The sequence below is a fragment of the Primulina tabacum genome, chromosome 14, assembly GCF_025594145.1.
Source record: "Primulina tabacum isolate GXHZ01 chromosome 14, ASM2559414v2, whole genome shotgun sequence".
Taxonomy (NCBI): Eukaryota; Viridiplantae; Streptophyta; class Magnoliopsida; order Lamiales; family Gesneriaceae; genus Primulina; species Primulina tabacum.
In genome coordinates this window covers 37,290,716-37,317,856 of record NC_134563.1, presented here as the reverse complement: position 1 = coordinate 37,317,856, position 27,141 = coordinate 37,290,716, and the positions used below count along the sequence as shown (strand labels likewise).

Here is a 27,141-nt window from a genome sequence, read left to right as displayed (position 1 = left end):
TTCCTCCTGTTATTACAACTTCTTTTTTTTTTTTTTTATCAAATTGGCCTGAATGGAAGAGATGCTTTGTACATAAATCTTTTTGAATTTATGAGCATTTTACGTGCCTTTATCGTCAACTATGTGAAGAACTAGGCCGCAAATTATATTCATTTTATCCTCAAATGCTCGCTGAATATCACTCTCCATCATTCCACGTGACATTCAATTTCATTACTGTTCCTTGTTGGTCTTTATGAATTAGTACTATTCAACTCATTATAATAACAACAACAATAATAATCCAATATTATATATTAAAATTAATCATCCTATATTAAATATTTTGTGAAGCTATTTTCAAAATTTCGAAACATCGCTTAAATTCCTTACATTTATATTGCAATTTATTATTACTAGCTCTTTAATATTTTAAATAAATAACCTAATATTATAAACTATTTAATATTTAATATAGATATTTGTAACTTACTATGTTAGTATTTAATTAAAGTTGAAGACCTTATGCTAACTAATTTTTAATTGATTTAGTAGTGAAGCTTTATTCAAAATTACAATTATACCCTCATTTATCTATTTTTTCAAATTAATCCAATCTTTATTTATATTCTTAAATTTTTAGATAATTTATCACTCCTAATAACAGTCATATCTTCATTTATATTCTTAAATTTTTATATAGTTTATCACTACTAATAAAATATATGAAAAATCATTAATTTGAAAATAATAAAAATCATCATGTTTATATAAATATTTCAACTTACATTACACTTGTTTACATAATTTTCCTTTCATTCAATTTATATTAATTGTAAATTATTACAAAATTATGATGAAAAATATTCAAAAAAAACTCATTTGATACGGTTTCACGGATCGATTTTGTGATGTGAATATTATATTTTGGGTCATCTATTAAAAATTATTACTTTTTATCGTAAATATGAGAAAGATTCAAATCTCAAAAATAAAAATTCATGAGACAATCTCACAAAAAAAACACTCAAAAATATTATTCTTAGACAACATGTGTACAAGTTATAATAACAGTACAAGATTTTATTAGGGTTATATCTACTAATTGAGTTGAAAGTGCGCTAGTTTTACGAAACGATTGATGCCTCGAAAGAATTCGAGTAATTTGAGATGATTGCGAATCAAATATATACTATAATGAATATATTCCCCAATATTTTTGTTGGCATAATATTTATCATGTTTTTTTGTGACAGTTGATATGTTAGCGTTAAATCTAATAAGATATGGGACAAGTCACGGTAGTTCACGTTAAATGCATAAAACTTAAAATACATATGATAATAAATGTAGATCCATATTTCGAAAATTAACCACAAAATATATAATAAATGCATCGATACATTTTTTTTCAATATAAATGCTTCGAAACATATAGAGTTTTGATATGATGAATACTAAATATTGATACTTCTGTGAGAATCCGTTGAGGTGACGTCCGACTATTAAATGTACATGATGTCACATCAACTATGATTACATAGATACCCACGATAATTTTTCATCATATCAAATCTCTATATATATTATAAATAAATGGACATTATAAAGAGGGATATGAAATAAGCCAATTTCTTATTTCTATCAACATTTTAATGGATGCTAATATAATAAGTTCTCCACAAACTCCATTATTACAATATATATATAATAACCACTAAAAAAAAGCAAACGCAACACTTCCTATAGTCAATAAAACCAACAACATCCATGATTCACAGCCTACCAAATACCAACTTCCATGAACCCTTTCTCAGTGGCAAATCCCCTAAACATCCCCACCGAATTAAACCCATAAGCCACTTCCCCATTGTTAGACACCGCAATCAGACCAGCCTTTCCCTCGTCCAGCCTCTTCTTTATCACATAATCCACCGCATCCTGGAGGCTCAGCTCCTTATACTCCATCAGCGCCGCCACGTCACGAGCCAGCGTGCCCCGTATGATCGCTTCGCCTTCACCGGTGCACGAGACGCCGCATAGCTCACAGGCATAGGTGCCTGCACCGATCAAGGGCGAATCACCTATCCTGCCCATCATTTTGTTCATCAGTCCACCCGTGGAGGTGGCCGCGGCACACCGTCCTTGACCATCCACCACAACACACCCGACCGTCTCAGGGGCGTAGACGCTGATTGGAAGTCCGTTCATTGTTAGGGGCGGATTCTCCACCACGGCGCTGCAGTATTCCGACCCAATCGACGGAATCCTGTAATCGAACTGTTACACAAGTATAATAGCATCAGGCTACTTGATGAAAATTGAAATCAAATCAACACAAGAATCGAATTTCCTTATTCCGTGTCCGAATTTTATTAATAATCTATTAGTATGGTATAGAGGAGTACTTACCATGATTGTGTTGGCTTCTTTTGCCAATTTGAGCATGCCAACGTTGTCTTCCGTAATAAAATAATCATTGTCCAACATTTCCACGCCCTACCGAAAACAATTAAATATTAATATCCCACATGTGTTGGAAAAAAGACATCGGTCGCGCAAGATTTCTGGGATCAAATAAGCAAATTTATTCAATTAACTTTGGGAGAGCATTTTCATAAACCGTCGAAAAAGTCTTACCGTGACAATGATTGAACTGAAGGCATGAAAATAGAAAAAAGCAATTTTAATAAATGCTTCGAAAATTGCTGTTACGATTTTTATCTTGCATAAATAAATTATGGTTAATTTTCCATAACTTGCTTAAATCTATTTGCAAATATTACCTGTTGTTTGGCGAAATCTTCAGCGCCAGAGAAAGCAAGATACGAATGGGGTGACTTGTCCATCACAAGTCGAGCGAGGGAGATGGGATTCTTCACTGTGGTGACGCCTGAAACGGCGCCGCATCGCCTACCAGCCCCATCCATGATGCTGGCTTCCATCTCCACCGTTCCTTTCTCGGTCAGTGCAGATCCACGGCCTGAGTTGAACAGGGGATCGCTTTCCAGTTCTCGTACCTATGCACAAACACAATTTACTATCATAAATCTCCCAAAATTTGAAAGTTGTACATGATTTCACGATTTTATGTCTATATTAATCAGATATTTGGTGGGGTAAAAGAGACACTGACGACGAGTTCGACGACATCAATGGCAGGGAGATCAGAAGAGCGGAGAGCGGAGACTCCGAGGTTCAGGCAACGAGTGAGCAATAGTTTGGCCTGTTCCTGACGTTCAAGGGGGAGGTTTGGGTCGACACCAGCGCCGCCGTGCACCGCTATAGCCCAACCACCCATTCTCTCTTCGCCGCTCTCCTTCTCTTAAGCGAACCACCGCCGTTTCTATTGTATATTTTGTTCTATTTAACGAAGACGAGGGTTGGTTGACGTGGGATTCTCCTGTGAATTTATAGGCCGCTTGGAGCCCCCGGAATTCAAAATTTTATTTAATTTGAATTAGAATTAAAATTAGAATCAGAATTATATCCTATTTTCGGGCCTTTATACCATTTTTAATTTAATTTTTTAAAAAAAAAAAAAAAAACAGCCCCTCATTGTACTTTAATCAAAACACGTTATGGGTTCGTTTTTCATAATTATTTCATTAAAAAAAATTCATTCTAAACTCCGAGTCGTTGTCTTTATCCAGATCATCAAACTTGTTACTAATTACACAATAATTTGGGCATAATTTAATATTTAATTAAGTTGCAATTCATTTGTAGTGCACAAACGTTTCAAGCATCCTTCTTTTTCCTTTTCTTTGTTTTAGCCTATAATTTGGTGTCATAAGTGATAGATTATGTTAACATTTGATCAACAGTCGAAACTTGATTCGTCGTATCAATATTTTTTCGACACATAATTTATTATTTGTTATTGACATTATTAACAATAATTTACATATTATTCCATTAGTTTGTGGTTGATACCGTCATAAAAAAAAGAAGATAATATCTCTCTTTTTACTACGGTGGATAAATTTTTTTTTTTTTTTGTTGGACGGTGGTGGATACTAAATTATTTTATTAGAATTAAAAAGAAATGGGGGCATCAATATACGGTAACATATTTGTATCTGTTCTTACAGCTGTACAATAAGTAAAGGTCCTCGTAATTTGGCAAAGACATACTATTTATTTGTTATACTTTAGTAGACGGAGTGGTCCCCGGTGGTAAAGTTTGTGTACACGTAAGATCCACTGAATGGCGTCAATTTGTCGAATGAATCTTCACAGGAATCTGCACTGAAATCTTGGTATCGAAAGAGGGCCCCAAGAAACATGTGTTGGTGGGTGGGTTCCCGCAGTAAGAAAGTAAATGTTTCAGGGTTTTTTTTTGGGAGGTTTGAACAACCCTCGACTCTGCGATGTGAAAGAGGATTATGTCATTGCGCCTTATTGAGGTCGGAAACATTACGATATATTAATATATGGATGTATATGTCACGTGTTTATATAATATTTTTTATAATTTATTTGATTTATATTTAAATAAATCAATATGTAAATATAAAAAATAACGAGGAATTTGGTAAGGCCAAATCTTATAAAGATTTTTAAGGATTTGATTTTATAATATTTACTTTTATCTAGAATTTTTATCCCTGATTATGTGTTTATCTGGATTAATTTATAACGATTATAGATTTGAATAAAAAGAGAAAAAATGGCTAATTTTGGAGATATCAAAAGAAAAGAAATTAAATATTATATATTTTATTCCTTGACATAGTTGAAGTTTTAGAAGAAAAGATCTGCAGATATTAATAGAGAGGAAGCCTCAAAATTGAAAAATAAAATCTTATCTACAATTTTTAAACATGAGATGAACTTCGAAGAATTAGAAGATGAGGTCCATTAAGAAATATAAAAGGCATCATGCATGAGAAGAAGAGAGAAGTCGCAAAAAGAGAAAGAAAAAAAAAACAGCATGGAAGAGGCGTGAGGAGAGAGGGAGGCAGAGAACCAAAGAGGGAGGATGGCAGAGACGTAAACAGTGAGAGAAAAGGGGAGAGAGGTAGAGGAGAGAGAAGAAAGGAGATGGAAGGAAGAGAGCAGAACAGAGGAGGAGGGAGAAAAAATAAAAGAGACCAAAAGTGAACAGAAGGGAGCAGAAAGAGGAGGGCAGACACATGGAACAAGTGAACAGCAGAGAAGGAAGAGAACATAGGACTACGTGGAAGAAGTGAACAGAAGGCCACAATGAAGACATCAACATGGAGGAAGACAGAGACAGAAGTATGAGGAATTTCTCAACACACACCACAAATCACTGAGAATTCATTTAACTAATTCTTAATTTTGTTTTCTTCTATGAACCTAAATATGTGTTTTTACCTTTATTTTGATTTTATGGAATAATTCTCTTTAAACTAAGGCCACAATAGAGCCAAAAAATACTTTCCTTGATATTTGGTTTATTTTCAAAATATTATGTTTCTTGATTTTAATTATCGATAGATGTTAGTTTAATATTTTTTGTTAATAGTATGATCAATTATTTGCATGTTTGTTGATTAATCATGAATCGAAAGATGACTGGTTAAATATAGCAACAAAGACATCATCAACATATGGTTAAACTGAATAGAAATAGTATTCGATTTCATTGTGTGGTTTTAGGTTAAAAGTGAAATGCCACGAAAATTTAATGCATTTAGATCTAATTAAATTCAATTAGAAATAATTAGACTGTTAGACTGAAATATGTTTATTAATTCGAGAAATCGTTTAATAAATAAAATTGGAGATTTCATTGTGATTGTCAAGAATTAAATAATTGAATTTTAACACGTGTCAACATTGTAGAGTTTGATACCATTGTGTGTCTTAGTTCTTTATTTAAAGTTGAAGTCCTCCTTGATCTTTGAATCTGTCATTATTATTGCAATTATTTTATTTAATACTTTAGATTAATAATTCATATATCCTCATTTTATTTATTTTGTCTAACTTAAGTTTAGTGATAAAAATTCTAGTAGTTAAATATTAGTCTATGTGGGATCGATATATGGACTCATTATCCATTTACTATAACTTGACCTAGTCCGCTTGCTAGAATTATTTTCAACCGAAAATGTCGGTCAGGATTACACTGCAATATTGATAGAAAACAATTTTGGCGAATTTGTCCATAATGGAGGGGCAAAAATGTATATACATATTTTGGTATTCTTGACGTTTTCTGCCATATCCTCAACTTTAATAAAATAGAATAGATATGACAAAAATATATATCTACATTCACGAATTTTCACATTTGTTTCATCAGTAATTTTTTAAACCACTAAAATTGACCTAAAACTCCTAATGATACTTATCTTATGTTTACTTCAATAAAAAAAACTAAAAGTAGAGAAAACAATAAGATTTTTAATACATTCCTGAAGTTTTGTGGCTTAAAAAATCTTTACAATAAATATTTTATGTGTGAATGCTTTTAAAGCTCGTATTCCCCAATTTTCCACCTAAAAATTGCTTTTAGAAAAAATTGGAGGAAGATTCAGATCGCACATGCATGATGCATGCACGCCTCTTTTCCCTTCGATTTCAACCTCGGGAGAGGACAGAGACCATAGTGCATGCCTAATCATACTCAAATTATGATGTAGATTCAACTCATATATATATGCATACATATATATATATATATAGTTTTGATATCAGGTGGACATTCTATAAGCGTCCATGATGTTCATGGAAACATCTCGTGGCAAGTCACATCAGACATTAAATGTTTCAACGTAGTTCTTGCGAACATCTAATAAAACATTTAATGTAGCAGAGTGATATACGACCAATATGATATTCCACGAGATATCCCGTAAGTATTTTGGGCTCTCATCAGGGGTTTACCAAAAGGTATCATATCAAATATATATTGATTGTTGATTTCTTGTCTTTTGAATTGAAATATAAGCTTTAATTAATTCGATGCTCATAAAATTACAATATGTGTCTCTTGGATTCAAATCTCCTGCAAACTATATTAATTTAAATTAATAATATTTTTTTAAAAAATTAAATATAAGGTTGTATTTGGGGAGATATATTTGAAATGTATAAATTTCGATTATAATTTTATTGTTAACAATAAATCAAATTATAAATCTATATATTATTTTTATACATTAATTTTATGAAATAGAAAGTATTTCAAATGATACCAGGACTTGGTAAACTTGAAATTCATTATAATTATCATAAAATAATATTATGTAAACATAGAAAAAATAAATTTGAAATTTATGGCATTTGTTCTACTCAAATTCTGTTAAAAATCCCGTTAGAAAACAAAGCTCATTTGATTTCTTAGTTTTGTGGTTTACCGATGAAGTTTGGACTAACAGCTAAATCAAGATTTACGTCACTTGATAGTATTAGTTAGATTGTCACGTCACGAGCCCAAGCCCACGGCTGCGTGACTGAACAATGAACCCCTATAGCAACTACTTCGTATTCGTCCTCGTTTTACGAAAATGATTAATCCAAGTTGCTATAGAAGTCCATTGTAAGACATTTTAAATCTTTCATTTTTCAGATGTGGGACAAGTGTATCACAATCACTCATCCTTCAGAACGCGACGTCCTCGTCGCGGCCTGATCCCTCGATCCACCAGCGCCGAGAATCTAGAGGTGGCTCTTACAGGTTCAAGAGGTGGCTCCCGTCATGTAGCACTTTGCCCCGCAGGTTCAAGAGGTGGCTCCCATACACGTAGCACTTTGCCCCGCATAGCACTTATTTCTCGGTGTTCCATGCCGGTGACCGGCTCTGATACCATTCTGTCACGTCCCGAGCCAGGGCCCGCGGTTGCGTGACTGCACAATGAGCCCCTATAGCAACTACTTCGTATTCGTCCTCGCTTTACGAAAATGATTAATGCAAGTTGCTATAGAAGTCCATTGTAAGCCATTGTAAACACATTTTAAATCTTTCATTTTTCAGATGTGGGACAAGGGTATCACATAGATTACCAAAACTTTGGTACGATTTCGTAGCTGGAACGACCGCAATTTTTCTGTCGAAAAAATCTTATTTCTTTAAACAACATAAGTATATTTGAAATTCATCGATCGAAATAAAAACCTAATAAAATAAATGAGTTTGATCTATAGGTGACCGCCGCCACGAGAATTAAACTATTACTTAATAGTAATCAAAATTTAAAATTGAAAGCATTATTAATCTTTATGACATAATAAATTGACAGCCACTGCAGCAAGTGCGAGTCTGATGAAGAGTGCCATCATTATTATTATTATTATTATTATTATTATTATTTAAATAATATAAAATTTCTAGGCCCGGTTTTATTCTTAATCGTGAATTGGTTTGGGCCATTGTCTTCCCAAATGCATCCATCATACAATATTCGGGATTAACTCATTCGCTGTATTTGAGTGTGTGGCCTAACACCAAGGACCTATATTGGATCCTCAGTTGAAGGACAACCTACCCCGTGATATTATTGGACAACAATAGATTGGCCCGTTTGTACGGCCCAGCATAGATACCAATTTCACCCCTTTTTTTAAAAAAAAAAAAGAAGAAGAAGAAGAAAAAAAAAACAATAATATTTGGTAAGTATTTAACTATTTGGTACAATGATTTATACATATATTTCTAGACCAAAACAAACTTATGCTTGAAAGCTGTCAAAAAACGGCCCTCTCTCGGATACTCACTCCTTACACGACTCATTTCAAATCTCTCTTTTCAAATCAAATCCAGTAACTCGTGTAACCTTATGTTATCATGTATTCATGTTCAATAACTTAATTAATTTTGAAAATAATGTCTATTCTGAATTCTTGAGGAAAAAAAATGTAATAAAAGTAAAGAAGTAATAACTATATCCGATATGTAGATTTTGAAAGAGACGATGATATTAATAATAAAGGCAATCACGGTGTTCCCCTGGCAAAAACAGATGGATGCATCGCTAGGCAGCAGGCACCCCTCCCTCCCTTATCTTCTTCTTACAGTGTGGTTACAATCAAATAATTTTCCCCTGGGCCACTTCTTTAATAGCATCGCAGCCTGGAGTTTTTGGCCTTTGTTTCTCCATTTCTTTTTTAAATGCATTATTTTATGTGGTCAATTAATTATTCTGTCCATTGCAATGACTTGGGGTTATTATAAGGCCAAAATGGCTGAATTTTTATTTTTTTTCGAATCTCAGTCGTAAATTTTATATCCTTGTTTCACATTAGTTAAAAATAAAAGTGTAAGACGTTTTATAAGATATTACAAAAAACTCTCGTAGTAACTCAAGTTAATAATTTTCATATTCTAATTGTGTATATAAGAAGGTGTATAATATGCATGGATTTTTTTTTTTTTTGAAAATATTTTGCCATTCGTCATAAAATTTATCCATACAATTTACAAGAAGAAAGGCTTACAGATTTCGATGTAAGGTCAGCGTTAAAAGTAAACAAAAATCTAAGTACATGTTCCTTCGAATCAATCCTGAGGGAAAATGATTTGACAATGAACGACCCGTTTCTCTAAGTCATTTTCTATAATTAAATCGATGGTTGATCTAGAATTTTTATTATTTTCGATTTTGAAAAATCTTGATCCTACATTTGTGGGTTTTTTTTTTTTTTTACAAAAAATATAAACTATAAAATAATATCTAGGTTGAAAATCTGAAAAATAACAATTTTGAATAATATATCTATACATTCTTTTGGTTTCATTTTATTTGAAGGTTTTTTTTATCATTAATGCTTTGTTTGGAACTTCAATAAATGATTAAACACTGATTAGTTTACGTTTTGTTTTCGTTTTTGTTTACGATACTAAACTACATTTCTTCTGAAATTAATAATCTGAAATTAATAAATTTCTTGCGATGGAAACCAATTTTGAAATGTACTCAGATTTTAATAAATGCTGGATCTACACGAAGCAGAAAAGAAAAAAGGAAAAGGGGAAAGCATTAGGACATAATTCTCACTTGGTCAAAAGGATGACCGTAGGGAAATAATTAGAACCAACTTTTTTCAATTTCACAAAGTAACTTGTGACATGGTTTTATAGGTTAATTTTATGAATTTTTTTATTTATTTCATCTATAAAAAAGTAATTATTTTTTTATTATAAACATGAGTAGTTTCAATTTTATACATCATATTTGTGTTTATAATATATTTTCTGTATGTATGATAATAAACAAAGCCCCCCACAATGGTAATTTGTTCTTTGAATTTTATGTCGTTGGAAAACATAAAGTCTATTGTTGTGCCACCAAACGCAATAAACAAAAGACGCATATTGCCCATTTCAAAAAAAAAAGAAAAAAGATGCATATTGCCCAAAATCAAACACATGGTATGCTCCATTTTCGACACCCCATACCTCTCTTTAAATCAAACGATTTCGTAAAGACAAAGTTTAAAAATCTTTGTATTTTATGCATAGATAATCGCATCCCATTTCATTAATCATATAAACAACATATGCATTTATTGAATATTATCTGCATGTTAATGGCTTTTAATTGTTAAAAATATCACTGTGTGTAATAATCATATGGACTAATTATTACATGAATTATGTTTGTGTACCCACTGAAGATTTACATATTGCCAGCCAATTTAAATTACTATTATATTTGTAATGTTTTTTTGCAATATAAAAGGTGAGAAAGGTCAATAAAAAGATACTGCAAATCCAGCCCAAAAATCAGCCCCACTGGCCGACAGTAAGTAATAAGTTCTTCCCCTTAACATCACATGCAAACAAATTTAACACTTTGATATCTTTGCCCATTTAATAAATACCCAAAAGACCTTTCAAAATTCATACATATACAAACAAATTTTCCCTCCCATGCTATAATTACAATGCGTTCAAGAATAGCTAATAGCAATAATGTTTGCACAAATATAACTCAAAATTTTCAAACATAAAATCTGTTATTTAAGTACCATATTTTGATGAGTCTGAATTTGGTTCTATAGTGGAGGATTTTCTCAGAGCAGCAGGAACCTACCTTTTCCATTGATTTTATTAGTCGATTAGCAAATGAGGTTGCTCAAGCTTTAGCGAGGGAAACCCGGTCAAGTGCTAATCTTTGTACTTGGTCGAATCAACCAACTCAGATTGATGATCTTGTAGCTCTTGATGCTTGGATTTATCAATAAAACAATGTCATTTTGGCCTAAAAAAATAACTTATTTTGATTTTTCTTTCTACAATTAGAATAATTTGCCTAACACGGCAAATCCAATGTTTGATCTCGATTCCAATACTAGACATGCGTCGCTGATTACATATCAACAGTAAACCATGCAAGAATTGATATGCTAAGATTATAGTTGTGAGAATTAGGAAAAAAGAAGACTCTAATTATACTGTCAAGTGCAACAATGTTATTACCATAATCCCAACAATACAAATTTTTTTTTTAAAAAAAAACGAAGAAGTCTTTTTATGCTCAACTTCTTGGCTTCATCCAAATAAAATGCCAACCACCTATGCCTCTAAGGACACCCACATTGGGTGTTAAAGGAGTGTTATAAAATGCCAACCACCTATGTTATTTTCTTTTATTTTTATGCAAGTGTTATTTATTATTATATATTGTACCGTTTTATTTTAGGTTTATAATAAATTTTTAATTTTAAGTAAATGACACTCATAAAATTAAATTATTTTAAGTATTGAATATATAAAAACAAATTATTATTAATATAAAATAATAATAATTTAAATTTCTTACAAAATTTGAAATTGAATTTATTTAATGTAAAATAAGAGTAAGATGAATGAGTGGACAACGGGACCCACAAATAATGAGTGTGAATGTTAAAATGAATGTGTGAGAATAGATGTGTTAATGTATTGTGTATGTGACATGTGAACCCCACGATTTTTGATGAGGTAGTGAGTGTTATAACACCCAGCAACGTGGATGCTCTAAACTGAGGCCTAGCAAGATTTCTATGCCCCACCCTTCATATATATATACACAGAGAGAGAGAGAGACAAAATATACACAAAAACGACCCCTGGCCCTGGTTCAAATATGATGATACTCCTACATGAAGGTGGACGTGTATTGAAATGCAAAGATGGCTGGCATTTAACATTACATTCTTACATATATTATTCAACAAAATATGTAAATTGTTCTTTAATCTTTATGACAAATTCAGATGAAATAAGCAATGAACTAAGAGATATTGGGTTTGAATTTCTTGGACAAATTAGGCTCCGGTGAGGATGAAACTGAAGTATTTTTTGCCTCTGCCCACGAATCATTAGAGCTTTCAGAGCTAAATGAAACATCCATTACTCCTTTGGGACTTCCCGGCAAAGATCCAAGCTTTCTTTTGTTTCTTGAGAGGAAGTGGACGCTGGTGGCTACATCTTGTATTAGCCTGCAGCAGTGTTCCACTTTTTCCTGCTCCAAATTTTCAGATTTTTGAGTTGAATTATAAAGATTCTTGGATTTGAGGAATATTTTCTGTATATTATGGGAGAAGAACAAAGAAAAATTAAATATCTACGTATAAACACATACTATACCTTGTTTGTTCCAAGAATGCTTACTAGCTTATCTTGATACTGCACCCCAATGCTGGGCTCAACACTGCTAATAACATACAGCATTGTGGCAGTGGTCAACGCAGAAGGCAGAGAAGACGTGAATCTACAATCTGCAGGTTATTTTACAGTATAAGACTACAAAAACACAGTTCCCACGAAGAAAAGCTTTAGTCAAAGAGCCATTCATGGAAATTGGAGTTACTGGAATCATAATTTTTACCAGAAATGACGGATAGAAGCAGACACTGGAATCTATCGAGGAAGTCCTTACAGAGATTATGGCTATTCAATCCAAGTCTCCGTGTATAGTACTCAAGAAATGAATGTGGGGTGACAGGATTCATCTTCCATTTAAGCGTAGAAAGAATCAGAATCTCCATTCTTTGAATGGTTTTTGACTCAAACACATACTTTGACGACTCCACCTAAACACGATAAGTCGAATCAAGTTCAAATCCAATCTAATCACATAGAAAGCTTGACTGAATCAAGCAAAAATAAATTGTGATATATACTTGGAGGTCTAAAAGAAGGGGAACTTGTGTCTCCTCAACTTTGGCAGCCAAGGAAAGGCAAGCCACTGCAGCAAGGTGAACCATCCACGGCCTCTCTCTGTGGGACTGACTGCTACACGAAAACCTATCCAAATAGTTAACTGCAAGAACCGCAGTCACAGCAGAAAATGAGTAATATCCAACGACCCGTAGCATCCACTCCACCGCCACACGCCTCTCCTCGGCCAAACATGGGTTCTCCACAAATCCTTCGTACAATTCGTTTTCCTGCTCTCTAAGCAGTAATGCGCTCAACTCTTCATCTTCACGCAACATATTCCGTTCCAACAGCTCGACAAAAGGCGCCGGTTTCAAGTTACGGTACTGTAAAAAGCTCTCCCCTTCTCCTTCTGCGAGAAGTTTTTTTGGGTGAGTTTCAATTATTTCTCCATTATTGTCCCATTGCTCCTCCTCACAATACAGAGAATCGAAACAGAATGGAGGGTTTACTTGATGAGAAGTCATCTTCTTCCAAGAAGAAGAGTTCCAAGATGTGCATTCATTATGGTCAAATAAAGATGCAAATAAGTACAGAGAAAGAGAGGCGTAGATATGAACTTCGCGCCATCCCAATGAGAAGTAGACGAAGGTGCAGACTTTTGAGGGTGGGAGCTGGGGAAAGGAGACAGGCTACAGGAAATGACTAAAGATTGTATTTTTATTGGTGATTTTTGCTTTCTAGGATTTGGTGCTATGGCCTATTTTAACTGGTATGACATGCTCCCCACCAAATTACTCGAATAATTTTTATTTTATTTTATTTCCTTTTTTGATATTAAATTATTTTTTCCAAATATATACATATATTACATTTTCTATTCAAATAATTGTTCAACCATTAAAGAAAACCGTCAGTTTGGTTTAAATTTTCTTTGTATTTAAAGAATATAACATGTGTGAATAATTTGATGGGTGGAGGAAGGTTGAATGCCCAAAAAATATGACTAGTTTCTCCTATTAAATGAGAATTAGAGAAGTAAGAGTCACAAAATGGTCTTCTTCTTCTTCTTTATTTTTTTTATTAACATTTTAGGAGGAATTTTAATTTAAAAGTAAATGCATATGCTTTCCTATAATGGGCTTTGGCCCTTATAGAAAGAAATAGCTAGGTACACGTGACTGCTGGGAACAACCAAAAATCCGTATTTATTGGGCCCCCATCCTCATAGACGAGCAACATACATGAAATGACAACTAGTGGATCCCTGTAGTTTACCGCGATTGTGGGGAAAGAGTAGGCAACTTTAAGTGCCCAAAACTCGGAGAGCTTTACATTTTTCTAATATTAGCATCCCTTTTATCATCATTAACATAATATTACATACATACCACCGCCGGTTTACAAGTCTTGCGTCTCCCCTACTTGGATTGGCCGTTTACTTCACGATCGATTAACTTTGTAGCTTAACGTCATGTTCTGAGTGTGATGCATAATTTTGTACGAGGCATGACTGCTGAGTGATAAATCAAATTTATTCGTCCATACATTATGATTGAATCGATGGTCATGATTTATCAATTCATCACACGTGTCATGCGTTGAGTGAATATGACATTGTCCATGTTGATAGCATGAACACGACCCCTTTCTTCTCATAACTACTAAACTACTATCCTTTAAGCTATTTGAATGTTACATTACATTAGAACTTAGCGCGTAAGAACCAAAAATGCACCAACTCTTTTAGTCAGTTTCTTTAAATTTTATCCAAACCTCGGTATAATTTCTTAAATCTGATTTTATTTAAAAAAATTATTGAATTGAATAATTCTATAAAATATTTTAAAAGATTTCTAAATTGGGGGAAATGCTTACAATCATTTCTATTTTATTCTATATATATTAATGTGAATCAATTAATACAAGAAACAGCTGATGAAACAAATTCCCAAACAGTTCAAGTTTCAGTGTTAAATTCTATAAATTTGATTAGACTGACCAATATCACTACATTAATCAGGGAAAGGGCTTATTTATGCTAGCTGTATTCGTGAATGGGAATGTGACAAGTGAATGAATTATTATAAACACATTATTGTTCAGAAGCAACAAAAAAGTTGCAAATTTTCCTTTTAGGCTAGATATTTAATTTGAAATTGTGGTTTATATATATATATATTTTTAAAAAAATTAATGTGAGACTAATTAATTTCTTCCAGTAAACATATCTTTTTTAGAACTAAATGATTAACGTATACCGGCCACTAATTAATGACGCTTAAGTTAGGGTTGGAGCAGCTGCATCGCATTAATCAACTGCTTCAATTTGCAAATTTTGTTTCATAATTTAAATGTTTCACAATAATAATGTTTTTACTAATTGTATCTATGGTAATCATTAGCTTCCTTAAGATTTCGAACAAATGTGTATTGTCTGGAATCGCTTACTTTTTTGTTTACTACCAAAAAAAGTAAAGCTAAAATCATTTACTGTTGGACATGCTTTATTTTTTCATGAAAGTTCCGTTTCCACAGGATGAATGTGACGAGGGTGAGTGTTGTGTGTATCAGAATGTAGGTGTTGTGCGTAGGTGTTGTAACACCCACGACAACATGCAGCGGAAATTATAGTTTAACACATTAACACACAACTGAAATGACAAACGATACGAGAGACGAGATATAAATTATGCACAAGTATAAAATACTTGTGCGGTGCCTCAGGGCAAAATAATTCACTAGAAAAACTTGTAAGTTTACAAAAACTAATACTAGTGAAAGAATAAAACAACTCCCTTATTAAGGCGAGTAACAAATTGCATCCTAAACCTCTAACAAACCGTATAACCAAAATACATAGGATGCATCAACTGAGAAGTGAAAAAGTCTTCAAAAATCAGCGCACTAATCAAAACAGTGATTAGGTGTTGTCTTCAGATGTAGTCAGCACTTCACAGCAACACTTTATCAACGACGCGAGATTGCTTCAATCAGAAAATATTTTCTTCGTACAAATGCATCTCTGTCTTTCCGAAATTTTTATGCTCTATATCGTCCCCCTCTGTTCGTTTCTTCTCCTTTGAGTCCTATTTAACATAGAAAAACCAATGTCATTAGGAAACAAACTTTTTTAAAACAAGAATAATATCTTAAAGATATTGTGATATCATATCTTAAATATATTAAAAGTCATATCAAATATAGTCTTATATTACATATTGAATTTATACGAGATCATATCATCAATTTCGAGATTATCCTCATGTCTAGAAAGGCAAAATATTAAAGATAAAAAAGGAAAATATATCAAGGAATAAAATTCCTTTCAATCTCCTCCTTTTTGCCTTTCTGGACAAAACAACCCAAAAATGGTTATACATCTCAGCTCCCCCTGAGTTAGCAAATCAGTGACTCAGCCAACTTTAGTTGACTCCCCCTGAATTCTACCGTTAAGCATTCCCCTAATGAAAAATACAGTTCACACAGGTGTTGTATGTTAGATGTTGCAACATTCAGATCATAACACCGAAATAGTTCATTAATCAGGAGGGACAAAGATCAGAGAGAATAAAAGGACAACTAAAATACTAAAACCATCAAGAGAGAAAAAAAAACTCAAAATCTCATTATCCTTCATTACTGCCATCATCATCAGCCATTTTTGCTCCACTGGTTCCAGCTATATCTGTATCTACTCCCCCTTTTTGTCCAGAATGGACACTTTCACCCAGCAGAAGCTCATAGTCAGCCACTTGATTTTCATAATGTTCAATGGTTTTCTTGGCATTTTCAATCTGTTGTCGACCATAGGCAATCTGAGCTTGAATGTAGGAGATAGACAGTGTGACATAACCAGTAGGAGGAACATCTGTAGGTGGCTGTTCAGCTGTCTCAGGCACATGTTCAGATGTTGTATCATCAGTGTTGCCAACATCCGGAGCAACATTTGAATGCACCCAAGGCAGATCGATCTTTCTGTTGCCTTTGAAATAAGCAGGAGAAATCTTCAGAGGATCTTTGACAGGGCAATGATCTTCATCAATATCCTTAATGAAACCTTGAGATTCCAAGATTCCATAAATCAGTGAAGGGTAGGGCAGCTTTGTTTTCTTGAAGTCTCCTTCAGCATATTGCAATTGCTGTCTTGAACACCAGATTTCCAAAGTTAAAGGCCCTTTCAGTACCAATAGCAAACAACACCAGGGCCTGAGATCTAGTCACAGACGGTGTCCAATTCCAGATTGATGTCTTGTGCAGCACGGAGAAAAAAGAAGTGAGATTAGCAGCACTCAACTTCTTGGGATAATCAGGGAATACTTTGATCAGGCCTCCAGTGAGCACAGAGGTTACAGCATTTATGTCCAGATCCTCTTCAACTTCCTTAATATCCTGAGTGTTGTAGAATGCATCGATCACAGAAGGTGAGAACTTGTAGATACGATCACGAACAAACACTCTCCCATACTTCACCGATTCCTCATCTCCAACACTGCCCAGGAGATTGCAGTAGAATTATAACACTACACGGCGACAGTAGGGCATAACAGTAGTGACTGTGGATAGCAACCTTTGGTTCTTGAGAAACTCAATCAAATTGTATTTCCCATATGCATTAACATCAATATTTTTCTCCTCAATCAGCTCTCTCTGAACAAACAGCGGCCATAATGCCAAGGCATCCTCAGAATAAAATTTGGGGGAAAAAGACTTACTTAAATCATAGTCAGCCGAGTCAATGTGGCGCTCGGTGTTGTCAACATCCACCTCAACACCAGCAGCAGTAGCAGCAACATCATCAGAAGACTCACTAGCTTCAGAGCCAATATCCTCAGATTCAGCATCACCCTGTTCCTCAGATTCAAAGTCAGATACAGACGATGAAGAGGAAGAAGCTCCAGGTCGGTTTTGCTCAAACTCCTTCATCATTTCTGAATCAGGTTCATCATCCTTAGAAATTTGTTTCTTGGCAGCCTTTTCTTCCTTAAGGTGAGCGAGAAACTCGGCCAGAGATTGTTCATCTTCTAAAGGCTCATCAAGAACTCTTTCTTCTGCAACATTTTGAGTATCTGTGATGGGGTTTTGTTTTTGAATACCAGAAGTAGAACCAGGTTCCTTTGCAGCAACAGTTGGTTTGGGGTGATGCCACCAACTCAAAATCATCATCATTGGAGTCGTCCCCAGATGAGAAATCGGGGTCCAGAAGATTTGAGGAGGTAGATGCCCGTGGTTTCTTGGTTGGAACAAAGTCAGGATCGAACCCTGCTTGTCTCTTTGACCTTCGGCGCATAGGAGCAGTGGGAAAAGCTTTATTCAAGACTTCAAAGTCCGGTGGATTCTCGACATTGATCTCGTTCCCAGGTTCACCAGGAGCGATCATTTCCAGCGGAGTTGGTTCTTCTGACACGCCCACAATTTACATCCCCTCAACATTGGTTTCGGCTGTGGGTGTTGTGTCAGGTGATTTTCCACCCATGCTCGCAGCCATTTCACTCCTAATGTCGTGAGGATCGAAGCCAGCCATCTGCGAAATCAAGAACAAAAGAAGTAAATCGGTTCGAAGGACATAGAAAATCGCGAAGAACAGAGATATTTTAAGCAAAAACAATGAATAGTGAGGGCAGGAGAAATTTTAGAGTGTGAGGGAAAATACTAAACAGTAAAGTTATTCTTCGTCCATTCCTAATTATTTAAGCACAACTCTCCAACGGTAACATTCTGTTGAGCCGCAACTTCAGCACCTTCTCAACTCAATTTTTACTCTCACCCAACGGTAACTTTCTGAAACAGTGCCATCATTATTTCAAGAAATCAGGCAGGATAAAACACCACGTCGAATTAACCCCACAAACAGTTAGAAATCAAGAAATTTCAAAATTAAGTCGGTTAGGGTTTTCTTCGTATTTCATGAATTAAAAACTGATAGCCCACTGGTCATGATGAATTCACATAACAGCAGTATGAGTGACTTAAATTTATGCCTAAAGTATGATCAAAAATGAAATGCACACGCATGTGATCAAACTGTGATCAGTCTGTACTTAGGTGTTGGCAACACTTCTTGGCAACACTCACAAGTTGGACTCAAAATTTCTTGAACATTTTTAATTCAGACATGGTAGCTCCCACTCTAGAAGAACTGGTCTTCATAGGACTCCTCTAGGTAGCTTTTTCCATCTGTATTTTGAATTAGAAGTGGTAGCTCCCACACTAGAAGAACGGTCTTCATTGGACTCCTCTAGGTAGCTTTTTCCATTTTCTTCTAAACAACAATTTTTATTTTTTTTTATATTTTTCACCTTATTGCTCAAGAATTTTCTAAGTCATTTTCTACATTGGACAAGATCATGTGGTACACGAACATCCTTACAGCTTAATGACTTAGATTCAGCACACTCCATACTTTAGAAAATTTTGATAGAAAGTTTGATTCACAACTGAGAGCACACCATTCAGTATCCCTTCACTTGTACAGGCTTCACACAAAACAGGATGTATGCAATATGTCTAGCATCCTAAAAATAAAATGCACATGCATGCTGAGTGTTGTCCACATGTGTTGTAACACCGAGGACAACATCCGTGAGTGATCATTGTGCACCCAAGCTGAGAGACTTCCTAAGATTGGAAAATCTCTCAAAATCCAATGATTTTGTAAAAATATCAGCCAGTTGGTTCTCAGTTCTAACAAATTCCATTCGAATTGTACCCTTATCAACCAAATCTCGAATAAAATGATGTCTAATGTCTATGTGTTTCGTTCGAGAGTGTTGTACTGGATTTTTTGAAATATCAATTGCACTTGAATTGTCACAGTATGCAATTAAGGTGTCACTGTTGAAACCATAGTCTTTAATCATTTGATTCATCCACAAAAGTTGTGAACAACAGCTAGCAGCTGCAACATATTCAGATTCAGCAGTGGACAGAGATACACAATTTTGCTTTTTACTATACCATGACACCAAATTGTTACCTAGATAAAAACATCCTCCAGTGGTACTCTTCCTATCATCTAGATTTCCAGCCCAGTCAGCATCACTAAACCCCACTAGATTTGTGTTTGTTTCTTTGGTATACCACAAACCTAAGTTAACTGTCCCGGCTATATATCTCAAAATTCTTTTGACAGCTTTTAAATGAGTGACTTTAGGATCAGCCTGGTACCTGGCGCACAAACATACACTAAACATGATGTCGGGACGACTTGCACTTAAGTAAAGAAGACTGCCTATGATTCTGCGATACTGGGTGTTGTCAACACCTGCAGCAACATCGTCTTTGGACAATTTTTCAGTCGACCCCATTGGTGTTTTCATGTGTTTAGTGTTCTCGATAGAAAATTTCTTCACCAAATTCTTGGCATATTTGGATTGACACAGAAAGATACCATCATGCATTTGTTTAATTTGCAATCCAAGAAAGAAACTTAATTCTCCTACCATGCTCATTTCAAATGTGGTAGACATGCATTTAACAAATTCATCAACATGCTTTTGAGAAGAAGCACCAAAAATGATGTCATCCACATAAATTTGACACACAAGAATATCATGCTTCGATTTTTGAATAAAAAGGGTTTTATCAACCTCACCTCGTTTGAAGCCTAAGTCAAGCAGATATTCAGTAAGCCTACCATACCATGCTCGTGGAGCTTGTTTAAGTCCATAAAGTGCCTTCTTCAACTTGTAGACATGGTTCAGGTGGTTTGGATCTTCGAACCCTTTAGGTTGGCTTACATAAGCTTCTTCATTCAAAATGCCGTTCAAAAAGGCACTTTTCACATCCATTTGATATAGTTTTATGTCCATGTGACAAGCGATAGCAAGTAAAAGTCGGACCGATTCAATCCGGACAGATTCATCAGTTTTGTTTTTAAAAATCCATTTGGTTCCAATAACATTCACATTATCAGGTCTGGGAACCAAATCCCACACATCATTCCTAACAAATTGTTCAAGTTCCTCATGCATCGCATCAACCCAAAATTCATCTTTTAAGGCTTCATTTATATTTTTGGGTTCAATGAGCGAAACAAAACAAGAATGGCTTACTTGAGAGTATACGGAAGTCATGCATACTAGACCCATCATTTTCCGATAATCTACCTTCTCCTTTCTTCTAGTTTGCATTCCTCCAAATGCTTCTCCAATGATCTGAGATGATGGATGATTTTTCTGAATCTTACTGGGAATATCAATCCCTTCATTGGTTACAACATCATCATTTTCAGTATATTCTCCTGGTTCATCATTTGATTCTGCCAGTGCAGGTGTTGTCTCAGGTGTTACAACACCGGGTGCAACATCTGTGTTAGGCAGTGTCTCACTTATGTTCAGTAGCCCATCAATATCGTCCTCGATTGTTTTTCCCGTTAGATCTGCAAGATCATCAAAAACAACGTTAATAGATTCCATAGTCGTTCTTGTTCTGAGATTATACACGCGATATGCACGACTATTGGATGAATAACCAAGAAATAAACACTTGTCACTTTTAGAGTCAAACTTTGCAAGATGATCTCGGTCATTCAAAACTTAACATACACACCCAAAAACATGAAAGTACTTCAGGTTTGGCCTCTTTCCCATGATGATTCATAGGATGTCATAGTAGAACCACTCCTTAAGTACACACGGTTTGAAATATGACATGCTGTGTTTAAGGCCTCGGTCCAAAATCGTTTTGAAATATTCTTTGAACTCAACATGACCCTAGCCATTTCTTGCAGTGTCCTATTCTTCCTTTCGGCTATTCCATTTTGTTGAGGAGTCTTAGGGGCCGAAAATTCATGAGTTATCCCTCTCTTTTCACAGAATGATATAAAGTGTGAGTTTTCAAATTCTTTACCATGATCGGTCCTTATCTTACCAACCCTCAAATCATGTAGATTAGTAATCTTAGCATGTAATTTCTTAAAAACAGCAAATGTGTCGGATTTTTCTCTAAGAAAACTTACCCATGTAAAGCGAGAGAAATCATCCACACAAACACATGAATACTTCTTACCTCCAAGGCTTTCTACTTCCATTGGACCCATAAGATCCATGTGCAAGAGTTCAAGACACCGTGTTGTTCCAAAGTATTGCAACACTTGATGGGAAACACGTGTTTGCTTACCCTTTTGACATGCACCACAAACATAAGGAATTCCAGAGGATAAATTAGGCATACCTCTCACAGCATCGTACTTACCAAGGTTCTTTAATGTCTTGAAGTCTGCATGACCCAATTTTTGATGCCACAAGTTTAGTTCACTTACTTTTGAATGATTGCACACAGGGTCCTCTCCAAGTTGATAACAATTGTCAGCCGACCTTGTACCCGTCAAAATACATGTATCAGTATTATCAAAAACTTCACAATTGTCTTTATCAAACTTAACATGTAAACCATCATCACAAAGTTGACTTATGCTTATTAAGTTTGAGTTAAGTCCTTCGACATAAAGCACATTGTGTAGACTAGGCAATCCATCAACATTCAAGGTCCCTTTGCCAGCTATTCTTCCTTTTGCACCTCCACCATATGTCACATGACCATTCCTTAGTTCAACATAGTCAGTCAAATAGTCTTTAGAACCTGTCATGTGGCGTGAACAGCCACTGTCAAAGTACCATATTCCTGCAATGTTAGTTTTTAACGAAGTATAAATAACAGAACATTGAATATTAGCCTTTGGCACCCAAACCCTTTTTACCGATGGTTTTCCTATTGGCAGTGTTACGCTGGATGTTGTACAACACCTGTGGCAACACCTGTTCAGATTCCCATCTTTTGTAGTCATCTCTCAGTTTAAAACAGTAGGGTTTGATATGACCAGGTCTAAAGCAATAGTGACATATAAAGTGGCGTTTTCTGGACTTGGACTTCTTTGTAGATATTTGCCTCTTTGATGAAACACCTTTTTCAGTGTATGTAGCATAAGAGATTTCAGCACTTCCTTTGACAAAGACAGTTGGTTTTCTTTCAGTGTTGGAAGACTCTCCTATTTCAAATTGGTGATTCGTATAACCAAGTCCAGCTTTGTCATTCTTTCCAATCATCAAGAGTGAATCAAGTTTGGATGAACTTGAATTAAGCTTCGCAAGAATTTGAGTTGCTTCTTCAAGCTCTTCCTTGACTTTGCATAATTCCAGATCTTTCTTACTTAAGATTACTTCAAGTCGTGATACTTGTGACTTCAGCTCAGTGTTCTCTTTGGAGAGAATTGCATTCACTTTATTTCTTTTGATCCAGTCTTCATACAATTCTTCATACATTGTCTGCACACTTTCCAGAGTGACTTCATCATCATCTACTTCTTGGTTTTCAGACTGACTTGATTCACCAAGGGTTGTAGAATTAAGACACACTGAATTTGAAGAGATGTTGCGACCAGGTATTGCAACACCTGTGGCAACACCCAAAGGATTGATTTGCATTGAACGCTTCTCCTTGATCACAGCAGACAACGATGTGTGATTTTCAGATTCATTTGATCCTTGATCATCATCAGACTCTTCATCACTCAAAGTGACAGCCATGCCTTTGTTTCTCCGAAGTCGATTGGCACACTCATTGGCATAGTGTCCAAATCCAGAACACTCTCTGCATTGTACTGAGTCCAAATTTCTGACATTTGATTGGATTTGCAATTCAATTTTTGGTCGAAATTGTCCTTTCATGGAAGTAAACTTTTGAGCTTTTGCAGAAGTGGTGATATTGGGCAACACAGATTTTTGTCCAATTTTCTTCTTCCCTCTCATTTTCTTCAAGTAATCACCGAATTTTTTAGTAATTAGAGAGATAGAATCTTCACCTAAATCAGATTCATTCACTTTTTTAGATATTTGAAGGATTTCATCATAAGAGTCAGTTGAAACTTCAAGGGCTATTGTCTTCCCTTTATCCTTCTTTTGTAAATCAAGATTCATCTCAAAAGTTCTGAGGGAACTCATTAATTCATCCAGGTTGATTGTTGAAGTGTCTTTAGATTCTTCAATTGCACAAACTTTGACATTAAATTTCTCAGGTAGAGATCTTAAAACTTTGTTCACCAATCTTTCATTGGACATGGGATCTCCAAGACTGTGAGCTTCATTAGAAGTTGTCTCAACCGGCTATCATACTCAAGAATAGACTCCTTGTCCTCCATTCTTAGGCTTTCAAATTTTGATGCCACCATCCTTAGCCTAGTTTTACGCACACTCTCGGATCCTTCACAATGTTTCTGAAGTATATCCCAAGCTTCTTTGGCACAAACACAATTGGTGATTAAATTAAACATCCTTGTGTCAACAGACGAGAATATAGCATTGAGAGCCTTGGAATTAAAATTTGACGTTTGCACTTCATCGATTGTCCATGTACTTTCAGGTTTGAGCCGAGTGTCTCCATCAGCATCCTCAATATTTGGTGGACTCCAACCATCAAGTACACGCTGCCAAGCTCTTTCTTCAATTGATTTAATAAAAACCCTCATCTTTACTTTCCATAATGCATAGTTTGATCCATCCAATACGGGAGGTCTAAAAACAGTGTTTGTTGATGCTTCCATGATCCTTTTCCACCTGGAAAACAAAACAAAATAGGATCTCACTTAGTAGCGTCAAGTGGAGGCTCTGATACCAATTGAAAGTTCCGTTTCCACAGGGTGAATGTGACGAGGGTGAGTGTTGTGTGTATCAGAATGTAGGTGTTGTGCGTAGGTGTTGTAACACCCACGACAACATGCAGCGGAAATTATAGTTTAACACATTAACACACAACTGAAATGACAAACGATACGAGAGACGAGATATAAATTATGCACAAGTATAAAATACTTGTGCGGTGCCTCAGGGCAAAATAATTCACTAGAAAAACTTGTAAGTTTACAAAAACCAATACTAGTGAAAGAATAAAACAACTCCCTTATTAAGGCGACTAACAAATTGCATCCTAAACCTCTAACAAACCATATAACCAAAATACATAGGATGCATCAACTGAGAAGTGAAAAAGTCTTCAAAAATCAGCGCACTAATCAAAACAGTGATTAGGTGTTGTCTGCGGATGTAGTCAGCACTTCACAGCAACACTTTATCAACGACGCGGGATTGCTTCAATCAGAAAATATTTTCTTCGTACAAATGCATCTCTGTCTCTCCGAAAGTTTTATGCTCTATATCGTCCCCCTCTGTTCGTTTCTTCTCCTTTGAGTCCTATTTAACATAGAAAAACCAATTTCATTAGGAAACAAACTCTTTTTAAAACAAGGATAATATCTTAAAGATATTGTGATATCATATCTTAAAGATATTAAGAGTCATATCAAATATAGTCTTATATCACATATTGAATTTATATGAGATCATATCATCAATTTCGAGATTATCCTCATATCTAGAAAGACAAAATATTAAAGATAAAAAAGGAAAATATATCAAGGAATAAAATTCCTTTCACTTTAGATCGTAAATGATCCTGTGTGAAGTTGTGGAAATCACCATATCCACATGAAATTGATATTTTCCAAATAAATCAGACAACTTCCATTAAATATATATATTTTCCCTTGGATTACTGTTTAAACGGTGTATTCATAGACCATATAAATCTTCTGACAAATCATATTAATTCTGATCATTAAACTAGTATGAAAGTGTGGTTGGTCAACATGGGAAAGTTGCCAATGCATGCTTTCCCCATACTTTTGGTTTCTTTCTCCCTATGCTATAATCAAATCGGTAGGCAGATTGGCCAAACTCTTCATTGAAAATCACCATTATATTCGTTTAAAATTAGCCTATCCCATACTTAATCACCGTCCATATATTTTACTGATTATTAATATTAATTTAACCCTCCAAATTCCTAATTCAATAGAACATTTGGTTCCATTTTGTAAGAAAGTTTTAAGACCTTGCTTTCGTATTAAATATTAATGAGAAAATTAATGTTAATCTTGCCCACTCGAACACGAACATAATGAAAATGTAATGATAATCCTATTTCACAACTTGTCCCCCACCCACCCCTTTATTACCCTTGACCCGCAGCTTTAATGTCTTTTCCACCATTATTATTATTTCAGCCTTTTAATCAAGGGATGAAAAAATAGCTTGTTTTAACTGTGAGGCAAGACCAAGCATACATTTACCAACCAATCATATCGTTGTATAGCAGCAAGTTCAATGTAAAAAATAAAAAATAAACTAGTTTAAAATGTGGGATTTTTTTCTCGAATTTTTATTTTGAGAAAATGACTAAATTATAAAAAATATATATAAAAACTAATATGAAGAAGAGATCGATGGAACTCATTGTTAAAAAATCTCTCCAAAATTTAAGACCGCGACAAAATTTTAAAAAGAAATAAAAGTACAATAATTTTCATGGATACCAATGCACATCTCACTTATCTTGATTGAATCTACAAGGCTTCAAAATGTGAAAAACACAAAGTTCTTTTCAAAAACTCAATGAATCCTTTTTTGGTTTTGCCTTTTGAATATGGGCGAAGCGACCTAGATATTTGCTGAGGGATTAACAAATTAATCGGGCAGCAAATATATATATATATATATATATGTATATGTATGTATATATATATGTATATGTATGTATGTCATGTGTGTGGCGTTATAGACGAAAAGGGGTTTCATAATTGGAGACAAGCATTGCATGCGAAGCAGTCAAAAGTGACACCATAATTCTGCCAACAGCTAGCTGTTGTTATTTCACTACGAGTGTGAGTTCGAGGAGTAGGACCAGCATCATTTAAACTGGCCCTTTTAATTTCTGAAGAGTTTTTATTTATTTATTTATTATTATTGAAGCATCGGATTTAAGAATCTTATATTTAATGTTCAATGGATATTTTGTTTTTCGTTACTACCCCACTTTCCGACATTAGTTTTAAGGACCAGGACTTGTAAGAAGAGGGGATCGTGCATTCGTACCAAGTATTCTACAGAGCTAGGAAATGGCATTATTTCATATTCATCATTGAAGGAACTTACATAGTTGAGCAAGTGATTTATTGATTGGCTGTGCGTATTTATTAAATATCTGAAACTTATTTTATATTTGATGGCGTACGTGCGTATGCAGTTTGCATAGCCTGAAGGCATATTTAT

The 27,141-nt window shown here is 34.7% G+C and overlaps 3 protein-coding genes across 3 annotated transcripts; all 3 read right to left on the bottom strand.

The window, feature by feature from the left end:
- Positions 1 to 1,597: 1,597 nt before the first annotated feature.
- On the bottom strand, positions 1,598 to 3,373 carry LOC142524851 (putative isoaspartyl peptidase/L-asparaginase 2). Its single transcript, XM_075628983.1, has 4 exons — positions 3,116 to 3,373; positions 2,766 to 2,999; positions 2,392 to 2,478; positions 1,598 to 2,259 (listed from the first exon to the last, which is right to left on the bottom strand). The coding sequence occupies exons 1-4, from the start codon at positions 3,278 to 3,280 to the stop codon at positions 1,762 to 1,764; spliced, it is 984 nt and encodes a 327-aa protein (XP_075485098.1). The 5' UTR covers positions 3,281 to 3,373; the 3' UTR covers positions 1,598 to 1,761.
- Positions 3,374 to 11,990: 8,617 nt separating this feature from the next.
- LOC142525475 (cyclin-D3-3-like) lies at positions 11,991 to 13,788 on the bottom strand. The gene is made up of 4 exons (XM_075629785.1): positions 13,063 to 13,788; positions 12,768 to 12,972; positions 12,527 to 12,657; positions 11,991 to 12,401 (listed from the first exon to the last, which is right to left on the bottom strand). The coding sequence occupies exons 1-4, from the start codon at positions 13,564 to 13,566 to the stop codon at positions 12,171 to 12,173; spliced, it is 1,071 nt and encodes a 356-aa protein (XP_075485900.1). The 5' UTR covers positions 13,567 to 13,788; the 3' UTR covers positions 11,991 to 12,170.
- A 4,667-nt stretch (positions 13,789 to 18,455) lies between these two features.
- LOC142524011 (uncharacterized) lies at positions 18,456 to 25,788 on the bottom strand. The gene is made up of 9 exons (XM_075627739.1): positions 25,714 to 25,788; positions 25,151 to 25,224; positions 24,228 to 24,591; positions 22,731 to 24,141; positions 22,451 to 22,663; positions 22,049 to 22,258; positions 21,121 to 21,419; positions 20,629 to 21,003; positions 18,456 to 18,563 (listed from the first exon to the last, which is right to left on the bottom strand). The coding sequence occupies exons 1-9, from the start codon at positions 25,786 to 25,788 to the stop codon at positions 18,456 to 18,458; spliced, it is 3,129 nt and encodes a 1,042-aa protein (XP_075483854.1).
- Positions 25,789 to 27,141: the final 1,353 nt, after the last annotated feature.

Coding starts and splice junctions, on each gene's coding strand:
- LOC142524851 (XM_075628983.1), bottom strand. CDS start 3,280: ATGGGTGGTTGGGCTATAGCGGTGCACGGCGGCGCTGGTGTCGACCCA. Junction 3,000..3,115: donor TTGATGTCGTCGAACTCGTC/GTCAGTGTCTCT, acceptor GTTTGTGCATAG/GTACGAGAACTGGAAAGCGA. Junction 2,260..2,391: donor AAGAAGCCAACACAATCATG/GTAAGTACTCCT, acceptor CTTGTGTAACAG/TTCGATTACAGGATTCCGTC.
- LOC142524011 (XM_075627739.1), bottom strand. CDS start 25,788: ATGGTGATTTTCAATGAAGAGTTTGGCCAATCTGCCTACCGATTTGAT. Junction 22,664..22,730: donor GAAAACCATCGGTAAAAAGG/GTTTGGGTGCCA, acceptor CTAACATTGCAG/GAATATGGTACTTTGACAGT. Junction 22,259..22,450: donor CTCAAACTTAATAAGCATAA/GTCAACTTTGTG, acceptor TGGGTCATGCAG/ACTTCAAGACATTAAAGAAC.
- LOC142525475 (XM_075629785.1), bottom strand. CDS start 13,566: ATGACTTCTCATCAAGTAAACCCTCCATTCTGTTTCGATTCTCTGTAT. Junction 12,973..13,062: donor CCCTTCTTTTAGACCTCCAA/GTATATATCACA, acceptor TATCGTGTTTAG/GTGGAGTCGTCAAAGTATGT. Junction 12,658..12,767: donor GCTTCTATCCGTCATTTCTG/GTAAAAATTATG, acceptor AATAACCTGCAG/ATTGTAGATTCACGTCTTCT.